The 18546-nt window shown below is 41.1% G+C and overlaps 1 protein-coding gene across 1 annotated transcript; it reads right to left on the reverse strand.

The window, feature by feature from the left end:
- Window positions 1-3467: 3467 nt before the first annotated feature.
- Window positions 3468-17881, reverse strand: LOC121549731 (patched domain-containing protein 3-like). Its single transcript, XM_041861578.2, has 4 exons — window positions 17063-17881; window positions 16551-16678; window positions 7290-7435; window positions 3468-5812 (listed from the first exon to the last, which is right to left on the reverse strand). Exons 1-4 carry the CDS (start codon window positions 17753-17755, stop codon window positions 4203-4205), a joined length of 2577 nt encoding a protein of 858 aa, XP_041717512.2. The 5' UTR covers window positions 17756-17881; the 3' UTR covers window positions 3468-4202.
- Window positions 17882-18546: the final 665 nt, after the last annotated feature.

The following is an 18546-nucleotide window of genomic DNA, read 5'->3' on the forward strand; positions in this document are numbered from 1 at the left end:
TGAGGTCATTTCGTCAAACCTGTGAAGCTCTCTGTTATGATGAGTTTCTCGGGTGTCAAATAATCAAGGATGCAAGGATATACTGAGACACTTTGTAGACAGTTAATGCAAATGTTTAATGATCGGTACCGGGTTCGTTACAACAATGACCAGAGCTTTGCCCCCTTGGTGTTTACGATCTAACTTGAACAAAGAAAACACTCTACCTTATATACCCTCTGTTACCCTCTTCCTGGCATACATCTGGTAAGTCTCCGTGGGCGCTCCCTGTCTTTGACGTTCATCACTCTTTACCCCAAGTCAGTATCCTAAACATCACTCGTGCTATCCTAAACATCACTAATCTCCTTTGACATAATGGAATGTAGACTTTCTGTCTCCTAACCACTTACCTAGTAACTCAAACCTGTTCCCCACGATACTATGACATGACATCATTATACTATTAAAAACATCACATCACTCTCCGTGCTCATTAGTTGCTCCTTCAACATATTTGCTGCTACTTCAATCTAGTTTTTTAAAATGGTTTTACATTCCCTGAGACCAGACAGAAATGTTTCTATGGCCAAATATTCCCAGATTTTCATAAAACAGCCACACATGTGGCCTCTCGTTTCTGCATTATTCAATTTTGAATGAGGCAAACAAGTAGGCGCTCGTTCGGTGGAGAGGACTGCAGGGGTGTAGTGCTGCCAGAGTGCACCAGAGCGTCTAGTACAATAGTACTCATTTAGTAAAGTTAGATCAAAGCTGAATCAATGTCTTGGAAGATCACATGATGATTCATTAGTATTCTACATAACAAATAAAAATATAATAACGTAATTATAATAGCATAATAACGTAATTATTATTATTTTATTTTTTTTCTCACCTTTATTTAACCAGGTAAGCCAGTTGAGAACAAGTTCTCATTTACAACTGCGACCTGGCCAAGATAAAGCAAAGCAGTGCGATAAAAACAACAACACAGAGTTACATATGGGGTAAAACAAAACATAAAGTCAAAAATACAAACAGAAAATATATATACAGTGTGTGCGAATGTAGTAAGTTATGGAGGTAAGGCAATAAATAGGCCATAGTGCAAAATAGTTACAATTTCGTATTAACACTGGAATGATAGATGTGCAAAAGATGATGTGCAAATAGAGATACTGGGGTGCAAATTAGCAAAATATATAACAATATGGGGATGAGGTAGTTGGGTGGGCTAATTTCAGATGGGCTGTGTACAGGTGCAGTGATCGGTAAGCTGCTCTGACAACTGATGCTTAAAGTTAGTGAGGGAGATAAGAGTCTCCAGCTTCAGAGACTTTTGCAGTTCGTTCCAGTCATTGGCAGCAGAGAACTGGAAGGAATGGCGGCCAATGGAGGTGTTGGCTTTGGGGATGACCAGTGAGATATACCTGCTGGAGTGCAGACCACGGGTGGGTGTTGCTATGGTGACCAGTGAGCTAAGCTAAGACGGGGATTTGCCTAGCAGTGATTTATAGATGACCTGGAGCCAGTGAGTTTGGCGACGAATATGTAGTGAGGGCCATAGTAACGTAATTATAATAGCATAGTAACGTAATTATAATAGCATAGTAAAGTAATTATAATAGCATAGTAACGTAATTATAATAGCATAGTAACTTAATTATAATAGCATAATAACGTAATTATAATAGCATAGTAACGTAATTATAATAGCATAGTAACGTAATTATAATAGCATAGTAACGTCATTATAATAGCATAGTAACGTCATTATAATAGCATAGTAACGTAATTATAATAGCATAGTAACGTAATTATAATAGCATAGTAACGTAATTAGAATAGCATAGTAACATAATTAGAATAGCATAGTAACGTAATTAGAATAGCATAGTAACGTAATTAGAATAGCATAGTAACGTAATTACAATAGCATAGTAACGTAATTAGAATAGCATAGTAACGTAATTACAATAGCATAGTAACGTAATTAGAATAGCATAGTAACGTAATTAGAATAGCATAGTAACGTAATTTGCACATCAAATATTAACAATTAACAGTTAACAATTAAATAGTTACAATCAACAGTTTAGTCATCATTTTTTACTAAAGACTCTATTCAATCTGTATTGTTGATTCCTGTATCGTATTACTCCGTCCTTTTACTTTTCCTAAATAAATGTATTTAACACACGTGTGTTGTAAGATTTTCGATATCACAAATTTGTCTTATAAGCAGTTTTAAGAGGACATGTCATTTTTCCCCCAGGAGAGTCAAAAAGTTGCTTTTTCAAATCCTCCAACAGAGTCAGATGCAGGTGTTTTTGATTTCTATATAGTATCAGAAAGAGCAGATTCTGAGGCTTCCCTGACCATTACCATTGCCAAATAACTAAACAAATCTCAAATCTATCTAATCTCTATTTCAGAATATAACATTTTCCAAGAATAACCACTGTTCCATGCATTTGAGTAAGCTGCAAAAGGCAGCCTACAGTAACATGAACAAGGTATTGTGTTCCTTTAAAAAATTGTTTTACCCAAGACCTTCATAAACAAAGCCAAATGATTATTTTTCCAATAGCATATATGAAATGTATTTATTAGACACATCATGTATGAAATCAGACCTTATCAAGAAGTGCATTCAAATTACTTAGATTCAAATTGGTCAGCTTTCCAAACGTAAGATATTCATTGAGCCAAGATATAGTCATGTTTTGAGAAACCATTGATAGACCGTCAAAGTTTTGGAGGCAGGAGTAAAGACTATTCCGAGCACTTTCTTCCCAATATTTAAACTCACTATCTGTTTTTTTTTCTCATAATCTAACGTTACCCAATACCTTCATAAACAAAGCCAAATGAATATTTTTACCATTAGCATATATGAAATGTATTTGTGTTAGAATATTTGAGTCAAAATGACTTTTCTAGTGTTAAATTTCAATTTCAACTGCGATACGGATTGAATAGAGCCCTTAATCTTCCATCCAGATCTTCAACAGAGCATAAATATAAATTAATAAATAAATAAACAGAGTAATAAAAAGATGTAGTAAAAGGATAAACATCGAATTAAGATTTCCTTCTCATGCCTTTTATAAGACACAAACCAAATTTCTAAACATTGTTAAAAAATAGACTCCACAGAAGAAAAAAAAAACATTACACAGTCCGATAGAGTGAAATTTAATATGGACTAAATACAAAATGAAATATGAAATTTGTATTTTTTTTTAACCTTTGCAATGCATGACTGTTATGAGAATTTCTATCCCAATGTTTAAAAAAATGAACGTATTACTCTGTATCCCAGAGGTTGTAAATCTCTAATAATCAGACCAAGCAGCCCAGCATACAATCATCAGGCTTTATTCATTGAGAACGTTCTAAAACAAAATGGTCGTACAATATTTTTTATATGCACACGTCAGAGAATCCCTCCCCTCTTTAGGCGGGCTGTAGTTTTCCACTGGAAAACTGCTCTCCTGACCATCATGTCACACACACACACACTGTTCTTATCTTTTCCTACTCCTTGCTCAGGCAGGCTGCAACCTTCAGTTATCACATTCTCACAATATCCTGCAAGCCTTCCACTCCCCCTCCCTGTATGTTTTGGGAACCAGTCTATACTCTGTTGCTGGGATATAAACACATTTGATTAACTGTCTAAGCTCTAGTATACTAATCAGCCACACATTATTAGTTTAACTGAGGGTGTAACATTTGTCATATCTTACTCACACATTTCTTTTATCAATGACACAAACTCAATAACAAAACAGAATGTGTTACCTATAACCTGTAACCTGTAACCTATAACCTATAACCTATAACCTCCTGTGTTTGTGTGCTTTTTAGAATAATTTAGACATTCTTATTCTATAGATTCCTACATATTACAACTATGAATCAAATGTAATCCAATTTGTCATTGTCAAATCATATTTACTAAGCGTTCATACACAATGTGTTTTATTTTCTTCCAATAGGGGATAAAACACCACAATCAATATTAAAATGTCTTAATGTACACTTTACCATAATGTCCTGTCCTATCTCATGAACTTTTATTTGACATGTTTTCTACGTTCTATGTCTGATAGCTATCATTAGAAAACAGGTGCAAATCCTGCAGCTGGGGTGGGGTAGTGCTTAGCGTTCTCAATAGTTAACATGACCACCCAGCTCAGCAGTTTTAAGGGCAGTCACAAATGGCTTTCACAGGCAATGTTATCATTCTTTTTCCGTTTCGATTGATAGGGATTATAAGGAGGGTCGTCTTTTTCATCGCCAGCTTTAGCGCCGCAGATTCCAAAGAAGGACAAAAAAACAGGGATGAACACGATGCCGTGAAGTACCCCAAACGAAATGACCAAGAACATGATCTTAAAGAAGGTTCTGAAGATGTAGCTCTCAGCTGCAGACAGCACCACCACTCCTAAAATAGTAGACACAGCTCCCTGTAAGATGGGATACCCCAAGTGATAGACAGCGTCTACAGCCTTCTCATTAGCGGTTCTCTTATCGCTAGAGACAAAGGCATAGGAAATGTGAGCAGAAAAGTCCACGGAGAAACCGATGCAGATGACAAGATTGATCATGGATACAGAGTCTAGATTGACATGCCAAAATGCCATGAAACCAGCAACACCCACTATGACAGAGGCAATGGCAAAGGTCACCCACAGAGAACATATGGGGTTGGGGATCAACATGAGGGAGATGACCAGCATGGCAAGAGTGGCAACTACAATGTTTTGGATGGTATTATTAACAATGACTGCATACTGGTCAAAGTAAATGAAAGCAGGGTGGTAAACAATCAACTTTACTGAACTATCATTAGCCGTCTCTCGAAGTTCATTCAACATGTTCTTTTCATCAACAGCTGTACTGACATTGACCGTCTGAATGAACATACGTGACGCATATAATATGTTATCTGTAAAATTCACATCATGTACGAAATCAGACCTCTTAAGAAATGCAGACAAATTACTTTTGAATGTATTTTCCTCACTTAGATTCAAATTGGTCAGCTTTCCAAACGTAAGATATTCATTGAGCCAAGATATGGTCATGTTTTGAGAAACCATTGATAGACCTTCAAAGTTTTGGAGGCAGGAGTAAAGATTATTCCGAGCACTTTCGTCCCAATATTTAAACTCACTATCTGTCAGAACAACCATAACATTTGGGCCATACTCTGAAAAGAATTCGTCGTCATTATCATAATAGCTACCCACATATGAGCTATCAGCTGCTAGGTTTTTAAGGTCTATGCCCTCTTTGATTTGGAAGCAACCATAGATGCTTGAGCCCAAATATCCAGCATAGAGCAGGATCACAAACCCCTTGGTCCAAGTATTTGTTAGAAATGGACCATAGTACATCTTAAAGAAGTTGTTAATTGGCATTGGTTCCTCTTCTCCCGTTTCATGATCATAAGCTCCCCCTACACAGCAGATATTGTACTTTTCAGAATTCTCCTCTGGTTCTGGAACCTTCGTGCAGGTCAGCCAATGTCTGTTGCCCTTTTCACGTCTTCCATTCAGTGACAGAAATGCACCAAAGAAGGTGATGTTGTACAAGTAGCAGAACAGGACAGCTGTGCCAGTATACATACAAAAGGACTGTACAGAACCAAAGGGAGTTAACAGACCAATATAGAAAGCCAGGGCATCAGTTAGTGTTGTGATGGTGATAGAAACAGCTGCCTCTTTGTATGTTGCTGCCATACGATCCTCTACGTCATCGTGAACTTGAGTCTTCTGCCAGCAAGAAATCATGATGAACATGTCGTCAACACCAATTCCTGTGGAGAAAAGGCACTGTTTTACTAAATGTCAGATCTTTGTTTATACAGCACATTCGGAAAGTATTCAGACCCCTTCACTTTTTCCACATTTTGTTACGTTATAGCCTTATTTACATAAGTATTCAGACCCTTTGCTATGAGACTCAAAATTGAGCTCAGATGGTCGAAGAATTTGTCCGTAGAGCTCAGAGACAGGATTGTGTCGAGGCACAGATCTGGGGTAGGGTACCAAAAAATTTCTGCAGCATTGAATGTCCCCAAGAACACAGTGGTCTCCATTCTTAAATGGAAGACGTTTAGAACCACCAAGACTCTTCCTAGAGCTGGCCGCCCGGCCAAACTGAGCAATCGGGGGAGAAGGGCCTTGGTCAGGGAGGTGACCAAGAACCCGATGGTCACTCTGACAGAGCTCCAGAGTTCCTCTGTGGAGATGGAAAAACCTTCCTGAAGGAGAACCATCTCTGCAGCACTCCACCAATCGGGCCTTTATGGTAGAGTGGCCAGACGGAAGCTACTACTCAGTAAAAGGCACACAACAGCCCGCTTGGAGTTTGCCAAAAGGCACCTAAAGGACTCTCAGACCATGAGAAACAAGATTCTCTAGTCTGATTAAACCAAGATTTAACTCTTTGCCCTGAATGCCAAGCATCACGTCTGGAGAAAACCAGGCACCGCTCATCACCTGGCCAATACCATCCCTACGGTGAAGCATGGTGGAGGCAGCATCATGCTGTGGAGCTGTTTTTCAGCGGCAGGGACTGGGAGACAAGTCAGGATCAAGGGAAATATGAATGGAGCAAAGTACAGAGAGATCCTTGATGAAAACCTGCTCCAGAGGGCTCAGGACCTCAGACTGGGGCGAAAGTTCACCTTCCAACAGGACAACGACCCTAAGCACACAGCCAAGACAACGCAGGAGTGGCTTCGGGACAAGTCTATGAATGTCCTTGAGTGGCCCAGCCAGAGCCCGGACTTGAACCCAATGGAACATCTCTTGAGAGACCTGAAAATAGCTGTGCAGCGACACTCCCCATCCAACCTGACAGAGTTTGAGAGGATCTGCAGAGAAAAATGGGAGAAACTCCTCAAATACAGGTGTGCCAAGCTTGTAGCGTCATACCCATGAAGACTTGAGGCTGTAATCGCTGCCAAAGGTGCTTAAAGGGTCTGAATACTTATGTAAATGTGATATGTTTATTTGCAAAAATGTCTAAAATGTACTCTGTCATTATGGGGTATTGTGTGCAGATTGATGAGTAAAAAAAACAATTGAATCCATTTTAGAATAAGGCTGTGACGTAACAAAATGTGGAAAAAGTCAAGGGGTCTGAATACTTTCCGAAGGAACTGTACCTGTGTTCATTCCTGTGATCACATCTGTTAAGATCACAATCCGAGTACATTTCATATCAGGTCTAAACAGGATGTCAGTTGCATTGGTTTATTGTATCATAATGAGAGTTTGTAAGCTTACCCAGAATCAGGAACGGAGCTGTAGCCACAGTCATAGCGAAGGGCATGCCACAGTACAGCAACAACCCAAAACTGGACAGCACTGCCATACCAGCTGAGAGGACACCAAAGGTTGCCACCCACACCTTATTCCTCACACAGTCCAACCTAGAAAAACACAACATTACTCCCAGTATAAGTAGTGCCTTTAAAAACGGTAATGCAGTCACAATGTGGATTCGACTGATCTGTTATTATGATTTTCAAATTGAGCTGACCTATGTTGACTGATGATGTTGAATTGTATAGGGATCCATTGAGTGGTTCTGGTTCTGGAACTGGATTCTCAATCCTCATATAGATATTAAATATTAGTAATAGCGATATTACTGTGCAACGTAGACGTGTGAGATGAGATCAGTACTGAATGTTTCAACCTCTGTGTTGTGAAGTCGTGTTTTTACTGTCAGTTCCTGGTGGGTCGTTCCATTTGATTTGAATCACTTTTGACCGTGCCCATTTTGATTTGAACTTAACTTTCGATATATACTGAACAAAAATATTAAAACGCAACATGTAAAGTGTTGGTCCCGTGTTTCATGAGCTGAAATAAAAGATAGCAGCAAAAAGCGTATTTCTCTCAAATTGTGCACAAATTTGTTTGTATCCCTGTTAATGAGCATTTCTCCCTTTTCCAAGATAATCCATCCACCTGACAGGTGTGGAATATTAAGAAGCTGATTAAACAGCATGATCATTACACATGTGCACCTTGTGCTGGGGACAATAAAAGGCCACTAAAATGTGCAGTTTTGTCACACAACACAATGCCACAGATGTCTCAAGTTTTGAAGGAGCGTGCAATTTTAATTGTTTTATTTTATTTCACCTTTATTTAACCAGGTAGGCCAGTTGAGAACAAGTTCTCATTTACAACTGCGACCTGGCCAAGATAAAGCAAAGCAGTGCGATAAAAACAACACAGTTACATATGGGGTAAAACAAATCATAAAGTCAAAAATACCACAGAAAATATATATACCATGTGTGCGAATGTAGCAAGTTATGGAGGTAAGGCAATAAATAGGCCGTAGTGCCAAATAATTACAATTAGTATTAACACTGGAATGATAGATGTGCAAGAGATGATGTGCAAATAGAGATACTGGGGTGCAAATTAGCAAAATAAATAACAATATGGGGATGAGGTAGTTGAGGGGGCTAATTTCAGAAGGGCTGTGTACAGGTGCAGTGATCGGTAAGGTGCTCTGACAACTGATGCTTAAAGTTAGTGAGGGAGATAAGAGTCTCCAGCTTCAGAGATTTTTGCAGTTCGTTCCAGTCATTGGCAGCAGAGAACTGGAAGGAATGGCGGCCAAAGGAGGTGTTGGCTTTGGGGATGACCAGTGAAATATACCTGCTGGAGCGCATTCTACGGGTGGGTGTTGCTATGGTGACCAATGAGCTAAGATAAGGCAGAGATTTGCCTAGCAGTGATTTATAGATGGCCTGGAGCCAGTGGGTTTGGCGACGAATATGTAGTGAGGACCAGCCAACAAGAGTGTACAGGTCACAGTGGTGGGTAGTATATGGGGCTTTGGTGACAAAACGGATGGCACCGTGATAGACTACATCCAATTTGCTGAGTAGAGTGTTGGAGGCTATTTTGTAAATGACATCGCCGAAGTCAAGGATCGGTAGGATAGTCAGTTTTACGAGGGTATGTTTGGCAGCATGAGTGAAGGAGGCTTTGTTGCGAAATAGGAAGCCGATTCTAGATTTAACTTTGGATTGGAGATGCTTAATGTGAGTCTGGAAGGAGAGTTTACAGTCTAACCAGACTCCTAGGTATTTGTAGTTGTCCACATACTCTAGGTCAGACCCGTCGAGAGTAGTGATTCTAGTCGGGTGGGGCGGGTGCCAGCAGCGTTCGATTGAAGAGCATGCATTTAGTTTTACTAGTGTTTAAGAGCAGTGGGAGGCTACGGAAGGAGTGTTGTATGGCATTGAAGCTCGTTTGGAGGTTTGTTAACACAGTGTCCAATGAAGGGCCAGATGTATACAAAATGGTGTCGTCTGCGTAGAGGTGGATCTGAGAGTCACCAGCAGCAAGAGCGACATCATTGATATACACGGAGAAAAGAATTGAACCCTGTGGCACCCCCATAGAGACTGCCAGAGGTCCAGACAACAGGCCCTCCGATTTGACCCATTGAACTCTATCTGAGAAGTAGTTGGTGAACCAGACGAGGCTGTCATTTGAGAAACCAAGGCTATTTAGTCTGCCAATAAGAATGCGGTGGTTGACAGAGTCGAAAGCCTTGGCCAGGTCGATGAAGACGGCTGCACAGTACTGTCTACTATCGATTGCGGTTATAATATCGTTTAGGACCTTGAGCGTGGCTGAAGTGCACCCATGACCAGCTCGCAAACCGGATTGCATAGCGGAGAAGGTACGGTGGGATTCGAAATGGTCGGTGATCTGTTTGTTAACTTGGCTTTCAAATATTTTCGAAAGGCAGGGCAGGATGGATATAGGTCTGTAACAGTTTGGATCTAGAGTGTCACCCCCTTTGAAGATGAGTATGACCGCGGCAGCTTTCCAATCTCTGGGGATCTGAGACGTTACAAAAGAGAGGTTGAACAGGCTAGTAATAGGGGTTGCGACAATTTCGGCGGCTATTTTTAGAAAGAAAGGGTCCAGATTGTCTAGCCCAGATGATTTGTAGGGGTCCAAATTTTGCAGTTCTTTCAGAACATCAGCTGTCTGAATTTGTGTGAAGAGAAGCGGGGGGGGGGGGGCATGGACAAGTTGCAGCGGAGGTTGCAGAGCTGGTGGCCGGGGTAGTGGTAGCCAGGTGGAAAAGCAAATTGCTTGTTGAAATTTGGTGGTGATAGTGTTTCCTAGCCTCAGTGCAGTGGGCAGCTGGGAGGAGGTGCTCTTATTCTCCATTGACTTTACAGCGTCCCAAACCTTTTTGGAGTTAGTGCTACAGGATGCACATTTCTGTTTGAAAAAGCTAGCCTTTGCTTTCCTAACTGCTTGTGTATATTGGTTCCTAACTTCCCTGAAAAGTTGCATATCGCGGGGGCTATTCGATGCTAATGCAGTACGCCACAGGATGTTTTTGTGCTGGTCAAGGGCAGTCAAGTCTGAGGAGAACCAGGGGCTATATCAGTTCTTAGTTCTGAATATTTTGGAATGGGGCATGATTATTTAAGATTGAGAGGAAAGCTCTTTTAAAGAACAATCAGGTATCCTCTACTGACGGAATGAGATCGATATCCATCCAGGATACCTGGGCCAGGTCAATTAGGAATGCCTGCTTGCTAAAGTGTTTTAGGGAGCGTTTGACAGTGATGAGGGGTGGTCGTTTGACCGCGGACCCGTTACGGATGCAGGCAATAAGGCAGTGATCGCTGAGATCCTGGTTGAAGACAGCGGAGGTGTATTTAGAGGGTAAGTTAGTCAGGATGATATCTATGAGGGTGCCCATGTTTACGGATTTAGGGTTGTACCTGGTAGGCTCCTTGATAATTTGTGTGAGATTGAGGGCATCTAGTTTGGATTGTGGGATGGCCGGGGTGTTAAGCATATCCCAGTTTAGGTCACCAAGCAGTACGAACTCTGAGGATAGAACTCACATATGGTGTCCAGGGCACAGCTGGGGGGCTAAGGGGGTCTGTAGCAAGCAGCAACAGTGAGAGACTTATTTCTGGAAAGGTGGATTTTTAGAAGTAGGAGCTCAAACTGTTTGGGCACAGACCTGGATAGTATGATAGAGCTCTGCAGGCTATCTCTACAGTAGATTGCAACTCCACCTGTTTGGCAGTTCTATCTAGACGACATTTCTGAATTTTTGGTGGCCTTCCTAAGCCAGGATTCAGACACTGCTAGAACATCAGGGTTGGCGGAGTGTGCTAACGCAGTGAATAACTCAAACTTAGGAAGGAGGCTTCTGATGTTAACGTGCAGAAAACCAAGGCTTTTACGGTTACAGAAGTCAACAAATGATAACTCCTGGGGAGTAGGAGTGATACTGGGGGCTGCAGGGCCTGGGTTGGCCTCTACATCACCAGAGGAACAGAGGAGGACTAGAATAAGGATACGGCTAAAGGCTTTAAGAACTGGTCTTCTAGTGCGTTGGGTACAGAGAATAAAGGGGGCAGATTTCCGGGCATTGTAGAATAGATTCAGGGCATTATGTACAGACAAGGATATGGAAGGATATGAGTACCGTGGAGGTAAACCTAAGCGTTGGGTAACAATGAAAGAGATAGCATCACTGAAGGCATCGATTGAGCCAGTCTCTGCGTGTATGGGGGGTGGAACAAAGGAGCTATTTCAGGCAGTTTGAGAATGACTTGGGGTTCTATATTGAAATTGTATAATAAGAACTAACTGGAACAGCAATAAGCAAGGCATATTGACATGGGAGAGAGGCATAAAGCAATCACAGGTGTTATTAGAGAGAGCTAAGACAACAACTGGTAATGGCGATGAAAGTTTGGGCTGAGGCTAAACAGATAAACAGGACAGGGTACTGTGTAAAGGAACAGTCCAGCAGGCATCAGCTGTGCAGCTGAGTGATCATAAGGTCCAGTGAACAGCAATATGTGAGTCCGAGAGCAGTTCGAATTGGTGCTAAAGCACAGCGAGCAGGAAGCATGGCTGTTGTTTGTGTGTGCTAGCGGGCTGTGGCTAGCAGATGGATCTTCGTGGTCGTCGCAACGGGAAGCCTGTTGAAACCACAGACGATTACGTCGGCAGACCAGTCGTGATGGATCGGCGGGGCGCCGTGTCGACTCTAGGAGGTCCCGTCCGGTTGACAGAGAGGTAGATAGCCGGGAGATGTGCCTGACTCGAGGCTAGCTCCAGGCTGATTAGCCAACAACAACATTCATTTGGTTGCAGCTAGCTAGTTGCGATGATCAGGTGTTAAAGGTCCAGTGATTTAGTGATTCCGGCAGAAAATCCGATATGTTCTGGGTCGATAACGCACTGTGCAGACTGGCCGATAATAGTCCAGGCTAGAGCTGGCTGGTAGGTAGTGCAGGCCACGGACAATGGTGAAAAACCGCTAACGGTGGCTAATAGCAAGTAGCTAGTTAGCTGGCTACTCCCGTCCGGTAGATAAAGAGGTAGATAGCCGGGATATGGGCCTGGCTCAAGGCTAACTGGTGCTTGCTTCGGGGGCAGTGGTGATTAGCCTACAGCAACATCCATTCGGTTGCGGCTAGCTAGTTGCGATCCGGTGTTAGGGTCCAGTGATTCAGTTATTCCGGCAGAAAATCAGATGTTCTGGGTGAAAACCACTAACGGTGGCTAATAGCAAGTAGCTAGTTAGCTAGTTAGCTGGCTGGCTAGTTTCAACTGGAGATTCTAGATAAAGGTGAGTAAATAATAGAATCCGTTCCACATTGAGTGAGGCGGGTTGCAGGAAAGTATATTTAGTAGAAGGATGAAAAGTGTGATAGGGAAATATGTACGAAAAATACGAAAAAAATACAAAAAAACTGGCTATTTACACGGACACACAACAAAGAACACGACCGCACTGCTACGCCATCTTGGATCAATTGGCATGCTGACTGCAGGAATGTCCAACATAGCTGTTGCCAGAGAATTGAATGTTAATTTCTCTAACATAAGCCGTCTCCAATGTCGTTTTAGAGAATTTTGCAGTATGTCCAACCCACCTCACAACCACAGAACACGTGTAACCATGCCAGCCCAGGACCTCCATGTCTGGCTTTTTCACCTGCGGGATCGTCTGAGACAAGCTACCCGGACAGCTGATGAAACTGGGTTTGCACAACCGAACAATTTCTGCACAAACTGTCAGAAACCGTCTCAAGGAAGCTCATCTGCGTGCTCGTCTTCCTCACCAGACATGTCACCCATTGAGCATGTTTGGGATGCTCTGGATCGATGTGTACGACAGTGTGTTCTAGTTCCCGCCAATATCCAACAACTTCGCACAGCCATTGAGGAGGAGTGGGACAACATTCCACAATCAACAGCCTGATCAACTCGATGTGAAGGAGATGCATGAGGCAAATGGTGGTAACACCAGAACTGACTGGTTTTCTGATACACGCCCCTACCTTTTTTCTAAGGTATCTGTGACCAACAGATGCATATCTGCATTCCCAGTCATGTGAAATCCATAGATTACAGTCTAATTAACTTATTTCAATTGACTTATTTCATTATATGAACTGTAACTCAGTATAATCTTAGAAATTGTTGCGTTTATATTTTTGTATATAAAAATAAATAAAAAATTTAAACATCTGAAGAGTTTGATTCCAAAACGCCATAAATGTCAATTTTTTACATTTGCATTTTTCATCTGAAATTAATGCTCATGGGTACCTTTCTACAGTATATGCTGTTCACCGTCTGGGTACAATAAATCGGCTATGTAATATTTGCACAATAGAGTTGAAACGAATCGATTATTTGTATATTTATTTATGTATCGATACTTTATATATAGGCCTAACTGTTTAAAACCCAACCGGGATACTTTTTCTATTGGGGTTCTGTTGTTTGGGGGAGGGGGATATATAGCGTTTTGAAAATGGAAATATTGCATTTTGGAATAGTTTGACAACAATGTAAGCTTTTAAATAATATAAAATCAGCCATTTATCTTTTCCAGTGATGAAGGAATGGATGTCTTATGGTACGGTGGGCAACATGGGTCAACTTAGCGCACATCTACAGTTGAAATCGGAAGTTTACATACACCTTAGCCAAATACATTTAAACTCAGTTTTTAACAATTTAATCCTAGTAAAGATTCCCTGTCTTAGGTTAGTTAGGATCACCACTTCATTTTAAGAATGTGAAATGTCAGAATAATAGTAGAGAGAAGGATTTCTTTCAGCTTTTATTTCTTTCATCACATTCCCAGTGGGTCAGAAGTTTACATACACTCAATTAGTATTTGGTAGCATTGCCTTTAAATTGTTTAACTTGGGTCAAACGTTTTGGGTGAATTTTGGCCCATTCCTCCTGACAGAGCTGGTGTAATTGAATCAGGTTTGTAGGCCTCCTTGCTTGCCCACGCTTTTTCAGTTCTGCCCACAAATGTTCTATAGGATTGAGGTCAGGGCTTTGTGATGGCCACTCCAATACCTTGACTTTGTTGTCCTTAAGCCATTTTGCCACAACTTTGGAAGTATGCTTGGGGTCATTGTCCATTTGGAAGACCCATTTGCGACCAAGCTTTAACTTCCTGACTGATGTCTTGAGATGTTGCTTCAATATGTCCACATAATTTTTCTTCCTCATGATGCCATCTATTTTGTGAAGTGCACCAGTCCCTCCTGCAGCAAAGCACCCCCACAGCATGATGCTGCCACCCCTGTGCTTCACGGTTGGGATGATGTTCTTCGGCTTGCAAGCCGCCCCCTTTTTCCTCCAAACATAACGATGCTCATTATGGCCAAACAGTTCTATTTTTGTTTCATCAGACCAGAGGACATTTCTCCAAAAAGTACGATCTTTGTCCCTAAGTGCAGTTGCAAACCGTAGTCTGGATTTTTTATGGCGGTTTTGGAGCAGTGGCTTCTTCCTTGATGAGCGGCCTTTCAGGTTATGTCGATATAGGACTAGTTTTACTGTGGATATAGATACTTTTGTACCTATTCCCTCCAGCATCTTCACAAGGTCCTTTGCTGTTGTTCTGGGATTGATTTGCACTTTTCGCACGTTAATCTCTAGGAGACAGAACGCGTCTCCTTCCTGAGCGGTATGACGGCTGCGTGGTCCCATGGTGTTTATACTTGCGTACTATTGTTTGTACAGATGAACGTGGTACCTTCAGTCGTTTGGAAATTGCTCCCAAGGATGAACCAGACTTGTGGAGGTCTACAATTTTTTTTCTGAGGTCTTGGCTGATTTATTTTGATTTTCCCATGACGTCAGGCACAGAGGTACTGAGTTTGAAGGTAAGCCTTGAAATACATCCACAGGTACACCTCCAATTGACTCAAATGTTGTCAATTAGACTATCAAAAGCTTCTAAAGCCATTACATCATTTTCTGGAATTTTCCAAGCTGTTTAAAGGCACAGTCAACTTAATGTATGTAAACTTCTGACCCACTGGAAATGTGATACAGTGAATTATAAGTGAAATAATCTGTCTGTAAACAATTGTTGGAAAAATGACTTGTGTCATGCACAAAGTAGATGTCCTAACCAACTTGCCAAAACTATAGTTTGTTAACAAGAAATTTGTGGAGTGGTTGAAAAACAAGTTTTAATGACTCCACCCTAAGTGTATGTAAACTCTTCTCAGTCCCATGTAGCTCTGTTGGTAGAGCATGGCGCTTGCAACGCCAGGCTTGTGGGTTCGTTTCCGACGGGGGGACAGTATGAAAATGTATGCACTCACCAACTGTAAGTCGCTCTGGATAAGAGCGTCTGCTAAAATGACTAAAATGTAAAATAAATGTAAACAATTGTTGGAAAAATGACTTGAATGTAAACTTCTGACTTCAACTGTACCTCTTAAATGTTTTGGCATACAGGTCCAAAAAGTAACTTTCTGACCACTTCAAATATATATTGAAAGCTAGCGAGATCCTATTAGCGCGTTCTAGCAGACATTTGCATATTTCCATTGGGGAACGCCTACTCTGTGACGTGCGAGTGTGCAATAACTCAATTCACCTTTGCACTCCTTCTAAACAACACCATTTTGTAAAACTTTAGCAAAGGGTAAAGTGTACAAAACATAATTCACTCTGTTCATTTCAGATTTTAGTTTTGGTAACAGAAAACTGTATTGAGATCAAATGTTTCATCGATGAGTAAATTATCAGAATGTCGGCCAAAGTCCATCTTGTTCCATCATCTCCCACTGCTAGCCATTGGGCTTCCTCTCACTACCATATTTGGTAGTGAGTGGAAACACCAACCGGATGCTTCACATTTATACATCCAGTGAAATATCTGTCTCATGTTTCTATCTGTGGCAACGCTGTATTGGATGAGTAGTTTATTTTCCCCCTAACTTTTGTGTGTACACAGTCTTGTACCCTTGACTTTTTTCCCCATAAATCACAGTTTTTTTTAAAGAGATTTCAAATAATTTTAATTAATGGTTCACCCTGGTGATTTTTGTACCTATTCAACGTTTGGAACCAAGATGTTGTTGGAATTGATATGCTAATATTGAGTGGCGTGTCAGTTCCGGAACCATGACCACGGGAAGAGGGGCGCGGCCCATTGGAGCCTTATTGAAATGTAAAAGTTACAAAACATACCTCAAACAAGAAATGATTGAAAAAGTGATGGCCAGGGCATAGGTCAATGAGAAGAGAGGTATGATTGAGTCAGAACTCTTCTCAAACTCTTCATCCCTTGATATTGATGTGAAATAAGATATGGTCATCTGCAAAGACAAATAAGAATACAGATACAAGAACATATCCAGTTAACATTAGTAATAATAATAATATGCCATTTAGCAGACGCTTTTATCCAAAGCGACTTACAGTCATGCGTGCATACATTTTAGTGTATGGGTGGTCCTGGGGCTCGAACCCACTACCTTGGCGTTTCAAGCGCCGTGCTCTACCAGTTGAGCTACAGAGGACAACAAAACAACTCAAGATGTTTGAATAATCAAATCATCATGACATTACATGGTTTTTATGGAGCTTAATGTGCAGTTTGATCAATTAGGCTGTAGGCCTACACTTGGTGAGAAGACACCCATCCTATACAAGTTGACACATTTTTTTTATATGTTTCATCTCTAAAAGTATGTACTCACGCCTTCTTCTTTTTGCATCATCGACGCAGTCTCTATAAACTTCTGCAGCCACATCGTATTTACAGTCTGGTTGTCTTCTTTTAAGAAGTAAAAAAGTCGAATGGCCTTTGCGCTTACAATTTCAGTTGATCCAGTTTTCAGTTTCACACCACCGACTTCAGATGCGATGAAAAGTTTGTCATGATATGGGTAATCAATAGTTGTTGTGGTAACATTATTGGGAGGTTTTACAATATCAAAGATTGAATTTGACACGCACACACCACCTTTCTTAACGCAAAGGTTTGAGAAATGAAATGTTTCTACTTCAATGGCTTTCACTTCACTATCAATAGCAACAATTTTTGTAAAAGCAGGAATTGTGAGGATATTTGCTGTAGGCGTTACAATTATGAGAGATGCAAAGGTCCCTTCAGTATAGAGTCGCAAACGAGAGAAGTCGCTATCATCCTGTGGAAAGTATTTTTTAACTACTTGTCGTTCATCTTTGGCAGGTCCATCAATAGGTGTAAACATCTCTTCAATGCCGTTCGCTTCTCTGTCCGCAAGGAAGTAAAATCCTCCGCCAAGACCCGCAGAGATGAACATGGGTAGAATCAAAAAACACCAGGGGTGTCTACCAACAAAACGCCCAAATATTTCAAATCCCTTAGCTATAGGCTTCTCAACGCAGTCTGTGTTGCACCCAGCCATTTTCTATTCTCTTTTTCAACTGGTGGTATTAGAAAAATAACTCGCCTTGAATTACGTTTGCATATCTGTTGACATTACAGTCATAAGCTATACTTCCTCTGAACATAGCATCATGATAAGCTTCCTCCGAAGCAATAGCGCTGCCAGCCCTGGATGTATGTCCGTGATCCTATCACAACCATGACTACGTGAGGGCAATAAATGGTTACATATTAACAAAGAAGTTGTTTTTTCTGTGTTGTGATAACATCACTAGGAGTTAATAAAATAAAATAAAATTGTATTGGTCACATATACATATTTAAATCAAATCAAATCAAATTTTATTGGTCACATGCGCCGAATACAACAGGTGCAGACATTACAGTGAAATGCTTACTTACAGCCCTTAACCAACAGTACATTTATTTTAAACAAAAAAAGTAAAAATAAAACAACAACAAAAAAAAAGTGTTGAGAAAAAAAAAGAGCAGAAGTAAAATAAAGTGACAGTAGGGAGGCTATATATACAGGGGGGTACCGTTGCAGAGTCAATGTGCGGGGGCACCGGCTAGTTGAGGTAGTTGAGGTAATATGTACATGTGGGTAGAGTTAAAGTGACTATGCATAAATACTTAACAGAGTAGCAGCAGCGTAAAAAGGATGGGGTGGGGGCAGTGCAAATAGTCCGGGTAGCCATGATTAGCTGTTCAGGAGTCTTATGGCTTGGGGGTAGAAGCTGTTGAGAAGTCTTTGGACCTAGACTTGGCACTCCGGTACCGCTTGCCGTGCGGTAGCAGAGAGAACAGTCT

Source organism: Coregonus clupeaformis, chromosome 34, assembly GCF_020615455.1.
Source record: "Coregonus clupeaformis isolate EN_2021a chromosome 34, ASM2061545v1, whole genome shotgun sequence".
NCBI classification, from domain to species: Eukaryota; Metazoa; Chordata; class Actinopteri; order Salmoniformes; family Salmonidae; genus Coregonus; species Coregonus clupeaformis.